At 40.4% G+C, this 14,195-nt stretch overlaps 1 protein-coding gene across 1 annotated transcript; it reads left to right on the top strand.

Annotated features, from left to right (window-relative positions):
- The first annotated feature begins 2,805 nt into the window (after window positions 1–2,805).
- fgf18a (fibroblast growth factor 18a) lies at window positions 2,806–9,650 on the top strand. Its single transcript, XM_063001029.1, has 3 exons — window positions 2,806–2,959; window positions 8,854–8,960; window positions 9,149–9,650. The coding sequence occupies exons 1-3, from the start codon at window positions 2,812–2,814 to the stop codon at window positions 9,413–9,415; spliced, it is 522 nt and encodes a 173-aa protein (XP_062857099.1). The 5' UTR covers window positions 2,806–2,811; the 3' UTR covers window positions 9,416–9,650.
- The last annotated feature ends 4,545 nt before the right edge of the window (window positions 9,651–14,195 follow it).

Below are 14,195 nucleotides of genomic sequence, written 5' to 3'. Positions count from 1 at the left end.
ATTCATGTTCACTACATAGTGCACTAGACAATATATTAGACAATTGATTTATGTTCCCAACACAGTGCGCTAGATTGTATATCGTATATAGATAACGGATTTAAAACGCGATCGGAAAAAAAGTCTGTGTCGCCTGCGTGCGCGTTTGTGTGCATGAAGCTTGTCGTTACTGGCAACGCGTAAGCGGAGTAATACAGTTGTGGTGTGAAAAGGCCGTGCTGTTATCACGAATATCAGCACAGTTAGAACGCTTCTCAACCAATCAGATTGTAAGGTCGGAACTAACTGTTGTATAATACTCAGCGAATTCCTTCTTCTCTCTCACTCACTGTCCCCTCTGCCTGATACACAGTGACAGCTACTGGCAGGAGTAATTATACAACAACAAATGTAACAGATTTGTTCATGTTCTCAACACTAGGCTTTTTCTGCACATTCTTTTGGGAAATTTTAATATAGAATTTTACAAAATATAAAGAAAACACCGAAAAAACACCATCCGCTGTCCGAATGTTCGCTCACTGTATATATATATATATATATATATATATATATAGAGAGAGAGAGAGAGAGAGAGAGAGAGATGGTCTCTTAACTTGTTCCTGACATCACGTGTTTCGCGACTTTCGGTTCGTAATTCGAAATTTGTTCGGAAGTTAAATTGAAAAAGATTGCTCGTAACCCAAAATGTTCATATGGTAAACGGTTCATAACTCAAGGGTCTACTGTACTGCCTTATTTTTACCACAGGATACACCGGAATTTGTAAAATTGCATTACATTTGTTTGCTGTTAAATGACCATGCAAAGCATTCACTAGACATAACGGTTTGTATGATATGGCTACAACATCTCTAAAAGCTTTTTGAATGGAATCCCTGAAATGAATTCCAGCTTTGTGAATCTCATAAGGTTGAATTTTCTTGAGACTGGGTCATAGAGTTGCTTCTATTATTCTGTGGGTTTTTTGTGGCCTGTCTGGGCATTTGGTGCCCTTCCTGTAAACAGTCCATCTGTCCTTGTTATCGAGGTATGAATTGTAGCCACTGTTCTTTTTTGCTGATAACATTTGTCTTTATTTGAAATTGGCTGCCAAGACTTTAAACAGCACCTGCTTTTTGCCCACTACTTGGTAACTTTGTAACTTTGTTAGTTGCTGAAGAAGATGCACACCTCCCTGAAACGGACATTGTGTACAGTACTGGTAGGTCAGTGGTTAAGGTTATGAGATAAAACTGGAGTTTAAAATAGTGATTTAACCGAATTTCCATTAAAAATGTACATAAAATGTCAAGCAGTTTATATGTACTAGATTGCCAAAAAAAAATGTGGACACTTGACCATGTCTTGAGCTTGTTGGGCATTGCAACATTGTCATTAATGTGTTAATGCTTAAACATATACAGTATAACATAAGATGCATGTAAGAGCTAAAGATTTGTGGCACAAAATATTATTAATAATTGAGACTTTTTAGCTGCTTTCATATTTTTGGGTCACCACAGAGGATCTGGTCAATAACACTGTTAGGGATTTGAACCCTGGATTCCAGTGGTAAAGGGCTAGCATAATTTACCATTGCAACACCTGAGCACACCTGACACTTTGTATTTCACCTACTCACTTTCTTAACCGTTTGTCCAATTAGGGTAATTGGTGCTGGAGCCTATCCCAGATTTCAATGGGCGCAAGGCACGCAGTAACACCCTGGACGGGGCGCCAGTCCATCGCAGGGCAGACAGACATACACACACATACACACACCCATTCACCTATAGGGCAATTCAGTGTCTCCAATGAACCTGAATGCATGTTTTTGGACTGTGGGAGGAAACTGAAGCTCCTGGAGGAAACCCATGCAGACACGGGGAGAACATGCAAACTCCGCACAGAAAGGACCCGGACTGCCCCACCTGGGAATCAAACCCAGGACCTTCTTGCTGTGAGGTGACAATGCTACCCACCGAGCCACCGTGCCGGCCCCACTTTGTATATTGGAATATACAATTATTTTAAAGCAAACTCCGAAACTGAACACAAAATATTTCTCCATTAAAGTTCACTTAACTCCTGAGTCAGTTCTTCGGTAGAAGTCAATTTCCTTGCTTTGTATACTTTGTCATCACCTGTATCCTATTTATCAATATAAAGGAACCTTTGTAGGACCCAGGCTGACCAGATATTATTTAGATAGTAGGCCAGTGCTGCAATGTCACTTATGTGGTAATGTTATACTAAAAAACACACACTACCATATCATCACCATGTTATTGTCATTGCAGTGCTGAAAAAAGTCCATCACCCAAACATCATCTGGTCAGTGGGAGTCTCTTTTGTTTAACAAAGGGGGGACAGGCGGTAACAAAGTGTACATAGCAACAGATGAGGCATAGTCAGTAATTATATACCCATAAGGTTCAAATGTAAGGTTAATGAATGTACATATCAAGCATATTATGCTCAGTGAATGTAGGTGATACCTAGATAATGAAATGTCTTAGGAAGTAGATAAAGTTCTTAAATTCTTCTTTCTGCTGTTTCTTTGACAGATGTGTCCAGATGATGCTGGTGATGTGCAATCCTCTGCAGGTAAGTTTAAGTTAATGTGTGTGTGGGTTGTGAGAGTGTATGCGCATTGAGAGTAGAAAAACGAAGTAATTGTGTTGTATTTATATAGATAAGTGCTTTGCACCTTTGTGAGAACATAGAGAGATTAAGAAGAAGCTAGATATCTGGAATAGAAGAGATAACACACCTGCTTCTATGCTCATATGTCTGCAGGTGTTTGGAGTTGATGGTGTGAACTTCAGCATGCACGTGGAGAATCAGACTCGTGAACGAGACCCGGTGAGCCGACGACAACCCCGAGTCTACCAGCTCTACAGTCGCACCAGCTGCAAACATGTACAAGTGCTTGGTCGCAGAATCAGCGCTCGCGGAGAGGATGGTGATAAATTCGGTAACAACATAGACACAAACATAAGATTGAAGACCTTGACTTACAGCACTCTACTGCCTCTACTTCATTTGACTGTATTTTATTTATTGTTTAAATAACTTTCACTTTTTGAGGTCAGTTCATGAGCAAAATAGTTAAAAAAAAAAAGGTTTTTTTTAATATTTGTCAAAATCTGTCAAAATGCAAAAAAAGAATGTTTTAATAATCTGACAAAAGCATTAAGAAAAGAGTTTCAATGGTTTTACTGACCAGCTTAATATAATTTTATAAAAATAATCAAATTTAGAATTGGATGCTAAAAAACAAGCTTGAACACAAACTAATCTCACCACAGCACATGTTTCCACTGTCTTTCACTTTTTTTGAGATAAGGCCCAGAAAACTCAGTGGCATTTCTGCATAGAATTGATGTATGGCTTTCTCTTGACGTAATTGAGTTTCAGGTTGCATCTCTGGATGGATGGGTGGGAGGATGGATGGATGGATGGTTTTGGATGGATGGATGGATGGATGGGTGGATGGATGGGTGGATGGGTGGGTGGGTGGGTGGATGGATGGGTGGATGGGTGGGTGGGTGGATGGGTGGGTGGGTGGGTGGATGGATGGGTGGATGGATGGGTGGATGGGTGGATGGGTGGATGGGTGGGTGGGTGGGTGGATGGATGGGTGGGTGGGTGGGTGGGTGGGAGGGTGGACGGATGGATGGATGGACAAACAAAAAGGAACTGGAGAGGGCAAAATTTAATTAACCACATTATGCAACCAGATAGGCAGTAAAAAACATATGAATAGTGAAGTTGTGATTTTGGGGTGGGTGGGGGGGTGGGTGTTAGGGTGGATGGATGGGTGGGTGTTAGGGTGGATGGATGGGTGGGTGTTTGGGAGGGTGGACGGATGGATGGATTGGATGGATGGACAAACAAAAAGGAACTGGAGAGGGCAAAATTAAATTCACCACATTATGCAACCAGATAGGCAGTAAAAAACATATGAATAGTGAAGTTGTGATTTTTATTATTTAGTTCACCAACATTGTAATCAGTTCATTGAGGAATCTAAAAAATGATTGATTATGCTGGCCTAATTCGTTTCATTCTCTCCCTCTTTCTGTCTGACTCACTGTCTCAGACTGTCTCAATCCCATTCACACTACAGACAAGGTTAGAAAAATAATGTGTTAGAAGAAACAGTATGTATCTGCAGACAAGATGTTGGCAAATAAACTAGAAAACTAATATCTTGCTTATTCTGTTGCACAGAGACACAGACACACGCTGGGAGTCAAAAGGTAGTGAGGAACTTATGTGTGGAAAACAAACACCTCAGCGACTGCTGACACTGTGATTCATGAAGGAAGGGGGTTGGAAAGAATGAAAGAGAGGAAGAGGGAGTGAAAGATGGATAGAGCAAAGTCAGCTCTGGGTCTTACTGTGTTAGGAGCTCATCTCCTCATTGATCTCTTCATTGATCCAGCTTTCTGCCTGTGGTCTTTCCCTCAATGGTTTTAAACAGCATATCTTGTCCCCTTCTTTCCCCCTCTTTTATTCTTGTATCTCTCTCCATCTATCTATCCTTCCATCCATCCTCCCCCACTCTTTCCACATGCTGTATGATGCACTCCAAAGCCACACAATCAATGCCAAAGAAAGTTGCAGGTTGATATATGTTGAAATAGGTGACTTTGCCATATTAGAGCAATCATATTCACATTTATGCACATTACTGGACTTTTTCCATATAGGGCTGTGCCTCTGTGTGACATGTTTCACGTAGTTTCTTTACTCATGTCATTATGCCAAGCAATAAAGCAGTGATGAAGAAAGATAGAGAGTGATATGTAAGGCTGGGGGTAGAGAAATTGGCAGAAAGAAAAACCTTATTGATTGGTTCTGACCTCTGCGCACGTAAAGGTCATCTACAAACCATTTAATAGCTTTTTGTTTAATAAGGCACTATCCAGGCAAAGCTCAAGCAGCAGGAATAAAACACGTACAGCAAACACCCACTCAGCACTTACTAAATGACTAAATTACAGTAAAATAATCTATGGGGATGAAAAGGTGTTACTTACATGCAGCATTACTTAACATAAGAGAGCAAACCGTAACATGAAAAACATCAACTGTTAAATTGCAGTGGCTCAGGCAAATGTGATGGTTATTATTAAATATACCATCAGTCATAGTAGGCTTTACATTGTTTGACATGTCAGTTTTCTCTTTGTTATTTAATGATTCAGAGCAATCATTAAAGCCTAGTTCTTCTGTCCATGTGAAAACAGCTCTGGAGGTTCTCATATTTACTGCATACACCTGAAACATATAAAAAATACAGAGTCAAATCGACATAACATTAAAAAGGTTATAATAAAGTTACACAGTTATGTTTTATGAAATGGCACAAATACATGACTTTATACTTAAGCTAGAGTCACATTCTGTGTAAAGTCCAAACATTTACATTTTCTCCAGAGTTTAGTAGTGGCATGCTTTACACCATTTTTTTCTGTTGCTTGGCATTGTGCTAGATTATGTAATGCTTCCATGCAGCTGTTTGGCTATGGAAACCAATACCACAAAGCTCCCGGCGCACAGTTCTTGTGCTGATGTTATTGCCAGAGGAGGTTTGGAACTGCATTTAGCGGGTGCTTTTATCCAAAGCGACTTACAGTATACAGTCTAAGCAATTGAGGTTAAGGGCCTTGCTTAAGGGCCCAACAGTGGCAACCTGGCAGTGGTGGGGTTTGAACCAGCAACCATATGCTTACTAGTCCAGTACTTTAACCGCTAGGCTACAACTGGTCAAACAAGTAGTAATTAGCATTGCCTTAAATCTAAGCCACCAGATCATCATAGATCATTGTGATTTTGAATTACTGCAGCTTAACATCATTAAATCAAGTTCAAAGCTAATCTCATAAAAAATGAAAATGTGGAAAATGCATCCAGATTTAAAACCACATTAAAACCACCACTTTCTACACTCGCTGTCTATTTTATCAGCTCCACTTACCATATAGAAGCACTTTGTAGTTCTACAATTACTAACTGTAGTCTATCTGTTTCTCTGCATCCTTTGTTAGCCCCCTTTCATGCTGTTCTTCAATGGTCAGGACTCTCCCAGGACCACTACACAGTAGGTATTATTTGGGTAGTGGATTATTGCAGTGACACTGACATGGTGGTGGTGTGTTATTGTGTGTTGTGCTGGTATGAGTGGATCAGACACAGCAGCGCTGCTGGAGTTTTTAAACACAACACTGTCACTGCTGGACTGAGAATAGTCCACCCACCAAAAATATATCTAGCCAACAGCTCCCTGTGGGCAGCGTCCTGTGACCACTGATGGTCTCAAACAGCAGCAATAGATGAGCGATCGTCTCTGACTTTACATCTACAAGGTGGAACTAGGTAGGAATGTCTAATGGAGTGGACAGTGAGTGGACACAATATTCACTTCAGCAGCTCTTCTGTGTCTGATCCACTCATACCAGCACAACACACACTAACACACCACCACCATGTTATGTGAGAATGAGCCACCACTCAAATAATACCTACTCTGTGGTGGTCCTAACCATTGAAGAACAGGGTGAAGGCAGGTTAAAAAAGTATGTAGAGAAATAGATGGACTACAGTCAGTAATTGTAGAACTTCAAAGTGCTTCTATATGGTAAGTGGAGCTGATAAAATGGACAGTGAGTGTAGAAACAAGGAGGTGGTTTTAATGTTATGGCTGATCGTGTATATACATTTCAGTTGAGGTCAGGGCTCTGTGTGGGCCAGTCAAATTCTTCTACACCAAACTCACCCAACTACACCTTTCTGGACCCTGCTTTGTGTACTGGCGCACAGTCATGCTGGGACAGATACAGGCCTTCCCCAAACTTTCTCAACCAAGTTGGAAGCATAGAGTTGTCCAAAATGTCTTGGAAAGTAAGAAACCGTGGTCAACCCTTAAAAAAAAGTTGGCGCAATGCAGTCAGGCAGGCAACATTCTCCTGGTTATTCATCAAACACAGTCGTCCATCAGACTGCCAGATAGAGAAACATGATTTGTTACTCCACAGAACATGTTTCAACTGCTCCAGAGTTTAGTAGTGACATGCTTTATACCACTTCAAGTACTTGCCATTGTGCTAGATTATGTAAGGCCTCCATGCAGCTGTTTGGCTAGGAAACTCATACCACAAAGCTCCCGGCACACAGTTTTTGTGCTGATATTATTGCCAGAGGAGGTTTGGAACTGCAGTTATTGAGTCAGCAGAGAGTCGGTGACATTTATGCACTCTGCACCTCAGCGACCCTGCTCTGTATCTTTACAAGGTCTGACACGGCTTACATGGCTGAGTTGCTGCAGTTCCATTTTTTAATAGTTCCACTTACAGTTGATTGTGGAATATCTAAGAGTATGTATATATATATATACAGTAAATATATATATATAAATACCGGTATATACACTGATCAGCCATAACATTAAAACCACCTTATACACTGATCAGCCATAACATTAAAACCACCTCCGTGTTTCTACACTCACTGTCCATTTTATCAGCTCCACTTACCATATAGAAGCACTGTGTAGTTCTACAATTACTGACTGTAGTCCATCTGTTTCTCTACATACCTTTTTAGCCTGCCTTCACCCTGTTCTTCAATGGTCAAGACCCCCACAGGACCACTAAAGAGTAGGTATTATTTAGGTGGTGGATCATTCTCAGCACTGCAGTGACACTGACATGGTGGTGGTGTGTTAGTGTGTGTTGTGCTGGTATGAGTGGATCAGACACAGCAGCGCTGCTGGAGTTTTTAAATACTGTGTCCACTCACTGTCCACTCTATTAGACACTCCTTACCTAGTTGGTCCACCTTGTAGATGTAAAGTCAGAGACAATCGCTCATCTATTGCTGCTGTTTGAGTTGGTCACCTTCTAGACCTTCATCAGTGGTCACAGGACGCTGCCCACAGGGTGCTGTTGGCTGGATATATTTTTGATTGGTGGACTACTCTCAGTCCAGCAGGGACAGTGAGGTGTTTAAAAACTTCATTAGCATTGCCGTGCCTTATCCACCCATACCAGCACAACACACACTAACACACCACCACCATGTCAGTGTCATTTAAGAACAGAGTGAAAGCAGGCTAAAAAAAAAAGTAGGTAGAGAAACAGATGGACTACAGTCAGTAATAGAAGTAGAACTACAAAGTGCTTCTATATGGTAAGTGAAGCTGATAAAATGGACAGTATATATATACACCGATTAGCCATAACATTAAAACCACCTCCCTGTTTCTACACTCACTGTCCATATTATCAGCTCCACTTACCATATAGGAGCACTTTGTAGTTCTACAATTTCTGACTGTAGTCCATCTGTTTCTCCTCTCACACCAGCACAACACACACTAACACACCACCACCATGTCATTGTCACTGCAGTGCTGAGAATGATCCACCACCTAAATAATACCTGCTCTGTGGTGGTCCTGTGGGGGTCCTGGCCATTGAAGAACAGGGTGAAAGCAGGTTAAAAAGTATGTAGAAAAACAGATGGACTACAGTCAGTAATTAAAAATATTAATTTCAGTGACAACAACGAATTAATTTTTGGGTACAACTTATTGAATACAGGAAAATGTTCATTATTAAAAGGCAGACTTGGGAGACCCAGGTTTAAAATTACACCGACAGTTTATTACTTACACTACCTAAAATGAGTCCAGTAACCATCAACATCCATTACAATGATAAATGTTGCAGGAAAATGTTTAACCAAGCTTGTTAATCTTCTGGATTTAGTGTCATTGTGTAAACAGTGTCAGTGATTAATGTACTTCTCTTTTCTTTTGTAACGTCCGTCTGTATGCTTTTCTTTTTGTCCCTTTACAAGCCCAGCTCGTAGTGGAGGCAGACACATTTGGCAGCCAGGTGCGAATCAGGGGGAGGGAGACCAACTACTACCTGTGTATGAACCGCCGGGGAAAACTTGTAGGCAAGGTGACACATCTCTATGTTAGCTAAAGTGTTTTCATTTCATTGTGTGTGACCTATTAAAGTTCATGACAAACTGACCGGCGTTTACCGTTTTGTCCCCCTCTTTCTCTTTCTATGTGTATTTATGTGTTTGTCTTGCATGTGGCTCCTTGTGTTCGTCCCTGTGTGCTTGTGTTTTTATTTCCCAGAAGGCAAGTAATCGCAGTGAGGACTGCGTCTTTGTTGAGATGGTGCTGGAGAACAATTACACCGCGCTGATGTCAGCACGCTACAAAGACTGGTACGTGGGCTTCACCAAAAAGGGCCGCCCTCGTCGCGGCCCTCACACACTTCTCAACCAGCAGGATGTTCATTTCATGAAGCGCAATCCTCCAGGAGAGCAGCCGGACCACACGCCCTTCCGCTTCACCACCGTCAGCAAAAGGACCAAGAGAGTTCGTGCTGCGCGACCACGCTAATTTATGCGCCAGCAACGTTAACAGTCCACTGTTCTTCTGTGGTACCATGCTAGTATTCATCAGGGCCTAGAAACAAAACAGTCCTAGACCACAGCCCGGTGAATAAGACCATGATAATGTAAAATCAGGACCTGGAAACAAATGACGTCTTAGACTTTAGCCCTATAAATGGGACCATGGTAATGTTTAAATCAGGACCTGGTAAGAAAAGAGATATTAGACCACAGCTCTGTAAATGGGACCATGATTGTAAAAAAAAATGACCTGATTCAGATGGAACGTCCAGTCCCATTTGAATGGCAGAGACAATGCTAAATAAGAAATGTTTCTCTTTTGAAGAGTCAGCTAAGTGTAACTGTAGCATCTTCAAGTAAAATACTTGCTATTATACCAAAAAAACATGTTATTCCACACCAGAACCTTGGCATAGCCTGGCATAGACATGCTAACCAGGAATCTAAGGCTTAATATCATGCAATGGCAAACTCTTGTAATATTGCATGGACTAAGAAAGCAGAAAAAAGACAACAGTCATCAGTACCAAACGAGGGATCCATTCACTCCTAACCACTTTATTAAGGGATTCTCTCTTTCAGACAGCGTTGGATTTCCTCAGGATTCCCAAAGCAAGATTAATCTGAAAATGACTGTGAGAGAAGAATGGATCTGGAATCATGTAGAGGACTGTGAGAAGGGGATTTGGATTGAGTAACACTAAAGGACTCGAGAGAGGAATAAAAAAGAGAATGGCTCATATTTCTCCTTCTTGCAAGCTAGTACGAATTTAACACTGTCTGCATGTGTGCATGTGTGTGTGTGTGTGTCCGTGAGTGTGTGTTTAAAAGAGTGTTTGAGAGTGTGTTTTAAGTTGCACCAAAGACCACATTGGATGCTACCACAGATAACCCTACACATCTGTGTGGGTGACCTTAAGAAAAAAAAACGTGCCTATATTTGGCTGAAAGAACCTGCTAAAACTGGATTGTAAGGTCAAAATCAAAATAAACCCTCAAAAGAAGTTCTTAGAAAGCTGCACCAAAACCAAAGAGACCAAAGAGAACTGGAGTCCAGTGATTAGCATGACAACCCCCGCATCCTGTTGGAGGAAAGGGGCGAGGTCTTTTTTATATCCCTGTTGCAATAAAAACGACACAAAAAGCATCATTCCCATTTGGATTCCAATTAGAATGATGCTAGTGGAAAATCAGAGAGAGTACCAAAATCACAAATCACAACATTACTATTTACAGGGAAAAACAAACATTACTATATATATATATATATATATATATATATATATATATATATATATATATATATATACATATATATATATGAAAAAAGAAAAGAGTAAAAGCTAAATAAGTGATATTACTATGACTGCTACTATATTTGTTGTTACTATAAAGTTTATTTCACTTATTTATTTCATTGATGTGTACGGCAACATTTTTTAAAGCCAGTAAACTCTACAGAACATGACTGTTTCATACCATGTCTCCTGTGTATGCCTCATTCTGTTCCCGATAAGCTATGTTGGCTATGTTGTGTAAGAATTATTATTAACAACAGTGATATGTAGGAGTTATTTAAAATTCACATCATAGTCATGACCATCTTTTGTCAAAGAAAAAAATTAGTTAGTGATGCATGTAGCTGGCAAATGCTTGAAATCTGTATCTCTGAAGCATGGTGGAGGGAGTACCATGTTTGGGGCTGCATTAATGTTGAGGAGAAAAATTATTTTAATTCAATCTAGTTGTATTAATGTAGTTGGAGGGCAGATGCAGCATAGTGGTTAAGGTACTGGACTAGTAATCCAAAGGTCGCTGGTTCAACCCCCACCACTGCCACTGTTGGGGCCCTTAAGCAAGACCCTAAACCCTCAATTGTTTAGACAGTGTCACAGTTCAGTAAGTCGCTTTGGATAAAGACATCTGCTACATGCCGAAAATATAAATGTACAACCCCAAATCAGAAAATTTTGGGACAGCAGGGAAAATGCAAATAATAAAATAACACAGACTTTCTTACATTTACTTTGACTTTTATTTGATTGCAGACAGGATGAACCTGAGATATTTCATGTTTTCTCTGCTCAAATCATTTCATTTATTATTGAACATCCATTCCTGCAACACATTCCAAAAAAAGTTGGGACAGTAAAGCATGTACCACTTTGTAATGTTGCCATTCCTTTTCACCACACTTAAAAGATGTTTTGGCACCGAGGATACCAAGTGATTTAGTGTTTCAGCTTTTATTTTGTCTCATTCTTCCTGCAAACACGTCTTAAGATGTGCAACAGTACGGGGTCGTCATTGTCACATTTTTTGTTTCAAAATTCTCCACACATTCTCTACTGGGGACAGGTCAGGACTGCAGGCAGGCCAGTCCAGTACCCGTACCCTTTTCTTCCGCAGCCATGCCTTTGTAATGTGCTCTAAGATCTCAATGTACTTTTCTGCATTAATGCTGCCATCACAGAAGTGTAAATGACCTTTGCCAAGGGCACTGACACAGCCCCATACCATGACAGACCCTGGCTTTTGGACTTGTTGCTGATAACAGGGCCAGCTGTAGCCTAGTGGTTAAGGTACTGGACCAGTGATTAGAGGGTCGCTGGTTCAAGCCCCACCACTGCCAGGTTGCTGCTGTTGTGCCCTTGAGCAAGGCCCTTAACCCTCAATTGCTCAGAGTGTATACTGTAACTGTAAAGTCGCTTTGGATAAAGGCGTCTGCTAAATGCTGAAAATGTAAATGCATCTTTGGTCCGGAGAACATGGCATCCATTTTTTCCAAAAAAAGACCTGATTCATCTGACCACAATACACGTTTCCACTGTGTGATGGTCCATCATAGATGCCTCCGAGCCCAGAGAAGTCGACGCCGCTTCTGGACATGGTTAACATAAGGCTTCTTTTTTGCACAGTAAAGTTTAAGTGGCATTTGTGCACATAACTCTGTATTGTAGTGCTTGACAAAGGTTTGCCAAAGTAATCCCCATGTGGTTATATCAGCTACTGTTAAGTGGCGGTTCTTGATGCAGTGCCATCTGAGGGATGAAATTCCTCTCAATTTTTTGAATCGTTTAATGATATTATGCACTGTAGAGGAGAAATATGCAAATCTCTTCCAATCTTTCTTAGAGGTACATTGTTTTTAAGCATTTCAATAATTTTCTCATGCGTTTGTTGACAAACTGGAGATCCTCTGATCATCTTTGCTCATCAAAGACTCAGCCTTTCCTGGATGCTGCTTTTGTACCAAACCATGATTACAATCACCTGTTGACATCATCTGTTTGGAATCACATCATTATTTCGTTTTTCCACCTCATTACTAGCCCTAAATTGCCCCTGTCCCAACTTTTTTAGAATGTGTTGCAGGCCTGAAATGCAGGAATGGAGATACATTAACAAATGAAATTAAGTTGAGCAGACAAAACATAAAATATCTCAGGTTCATCATGTCTGCAATCAAATAAAAGTCAAAGTAAATGTAAGGAACACTGCATTTTTATTTTATTTGCATTTTCCATACTGTCCCAACTTTTTCTGATTTGGGGTTGTACATCTCTGAAGAATAGTGAAGGGAGTATCATGTTTGGGGCTGCATTGCTGTTGAGAAGGTTGCAAAAGGTGAGGGAATAGATCATTTGAAATTTAGTCTAGTTGTATTAAATAAACCTAAATGGTTACCTGAAGCTTAATATGAGCAGTATGATTTTGAGTGTTCTGGAATAACCAAGTCAGAATTCAAATCTTAACCTATTGAGCTTAAGTGACATAACCTAAAGCAGCCTGATTATAAAAATTCCAGGATTCTTAAAAATACCAGAAGAGTCTATTTAGAGTTTATTTAGTATGTATTGATAATGAACACAAATCCAGGTTACCAATGGTTAAACAATGGTAACTGCAAATACATACTAATTAACCAATGACCATGTGAACAATTTACATAGCAATAAATAAACTAGATAAACAGCTCATAAATAATTAACCCATTACTAAAAAAAACAAAAGCATCCAATCTGAGAAAGAAATACTTTAGTGCCTGCTGTTTTCTGGCTAATGTTTAGAATAATAAGTTAGCCTCTTAAACTGTAGCAAACATCAGAGTTCTGGCATGTCATGCAATTATTTCAGCAAATCCACTCCAAGATCTTTATTACCTCTGGTGGTGAACGCAGGCCTGAAAATGTGAATCATTAAATGATTCTTGCACACACATCTATCAGTTCCAACCTGTAATCCCTGCAATTCCTCTCAGCTGACTCAGCTGGAAAGTGGAGGAATCAGAAAGGGAGGGGGGGTAGCAAGAAGAGGGGAAAAAGAAACAGAAAGGGGGAGCAAGAGATAGACAACAGGTTCTGGAAATAAAATGGTGGAAAGATTCCACAGTCAAACCCAGAGGAAGGTGTATGGTAAGGCTACAGCAGGAGGGAATGTTAAAAATGTGCGTGAGAACAGCGCGGTGACCTGAGACCTGCATGAATTATGGGAAAATAACATCCCACAGACCCACAGGAAACACACACCCTCCATCACACTCTCCACCAGTAGCATACTTGAATCATATAGCGATCACTGAACCACTTTTTGATACAGCGGTCCATGTCGAAGAGTTCACTGTAGAAAGGCAAACATACAGAGAATTCGGAAAGTACTCAGATCCCTTGACATCTTGTGTTGTGGAATTGATTTTGATTAGATAAAAATGCTAATTCTATCCATCAGTCTACACTTAAACACCCAATAATGTGAAAACATATTTT

This window comes from Trichomycterus rosablanca, chromosome 1 (genome assembly GCF_030014385.1).
Source record: "Trichomycterus rosablanca isolate fTriRos1 chromosome 1, fTriRos1.hap1, whole genome shotgun sequence".
Taxonomy (NCBI): Eukaryota; Metazoa; Chordata; class Actinopteri; order Siluriformes; family Trichomycteridae; genus Trichomycterus; species Trichomycterus rosablanca.
This window is presented reverse-complemented; position numbering and strand designations above follow the sequence as displayed.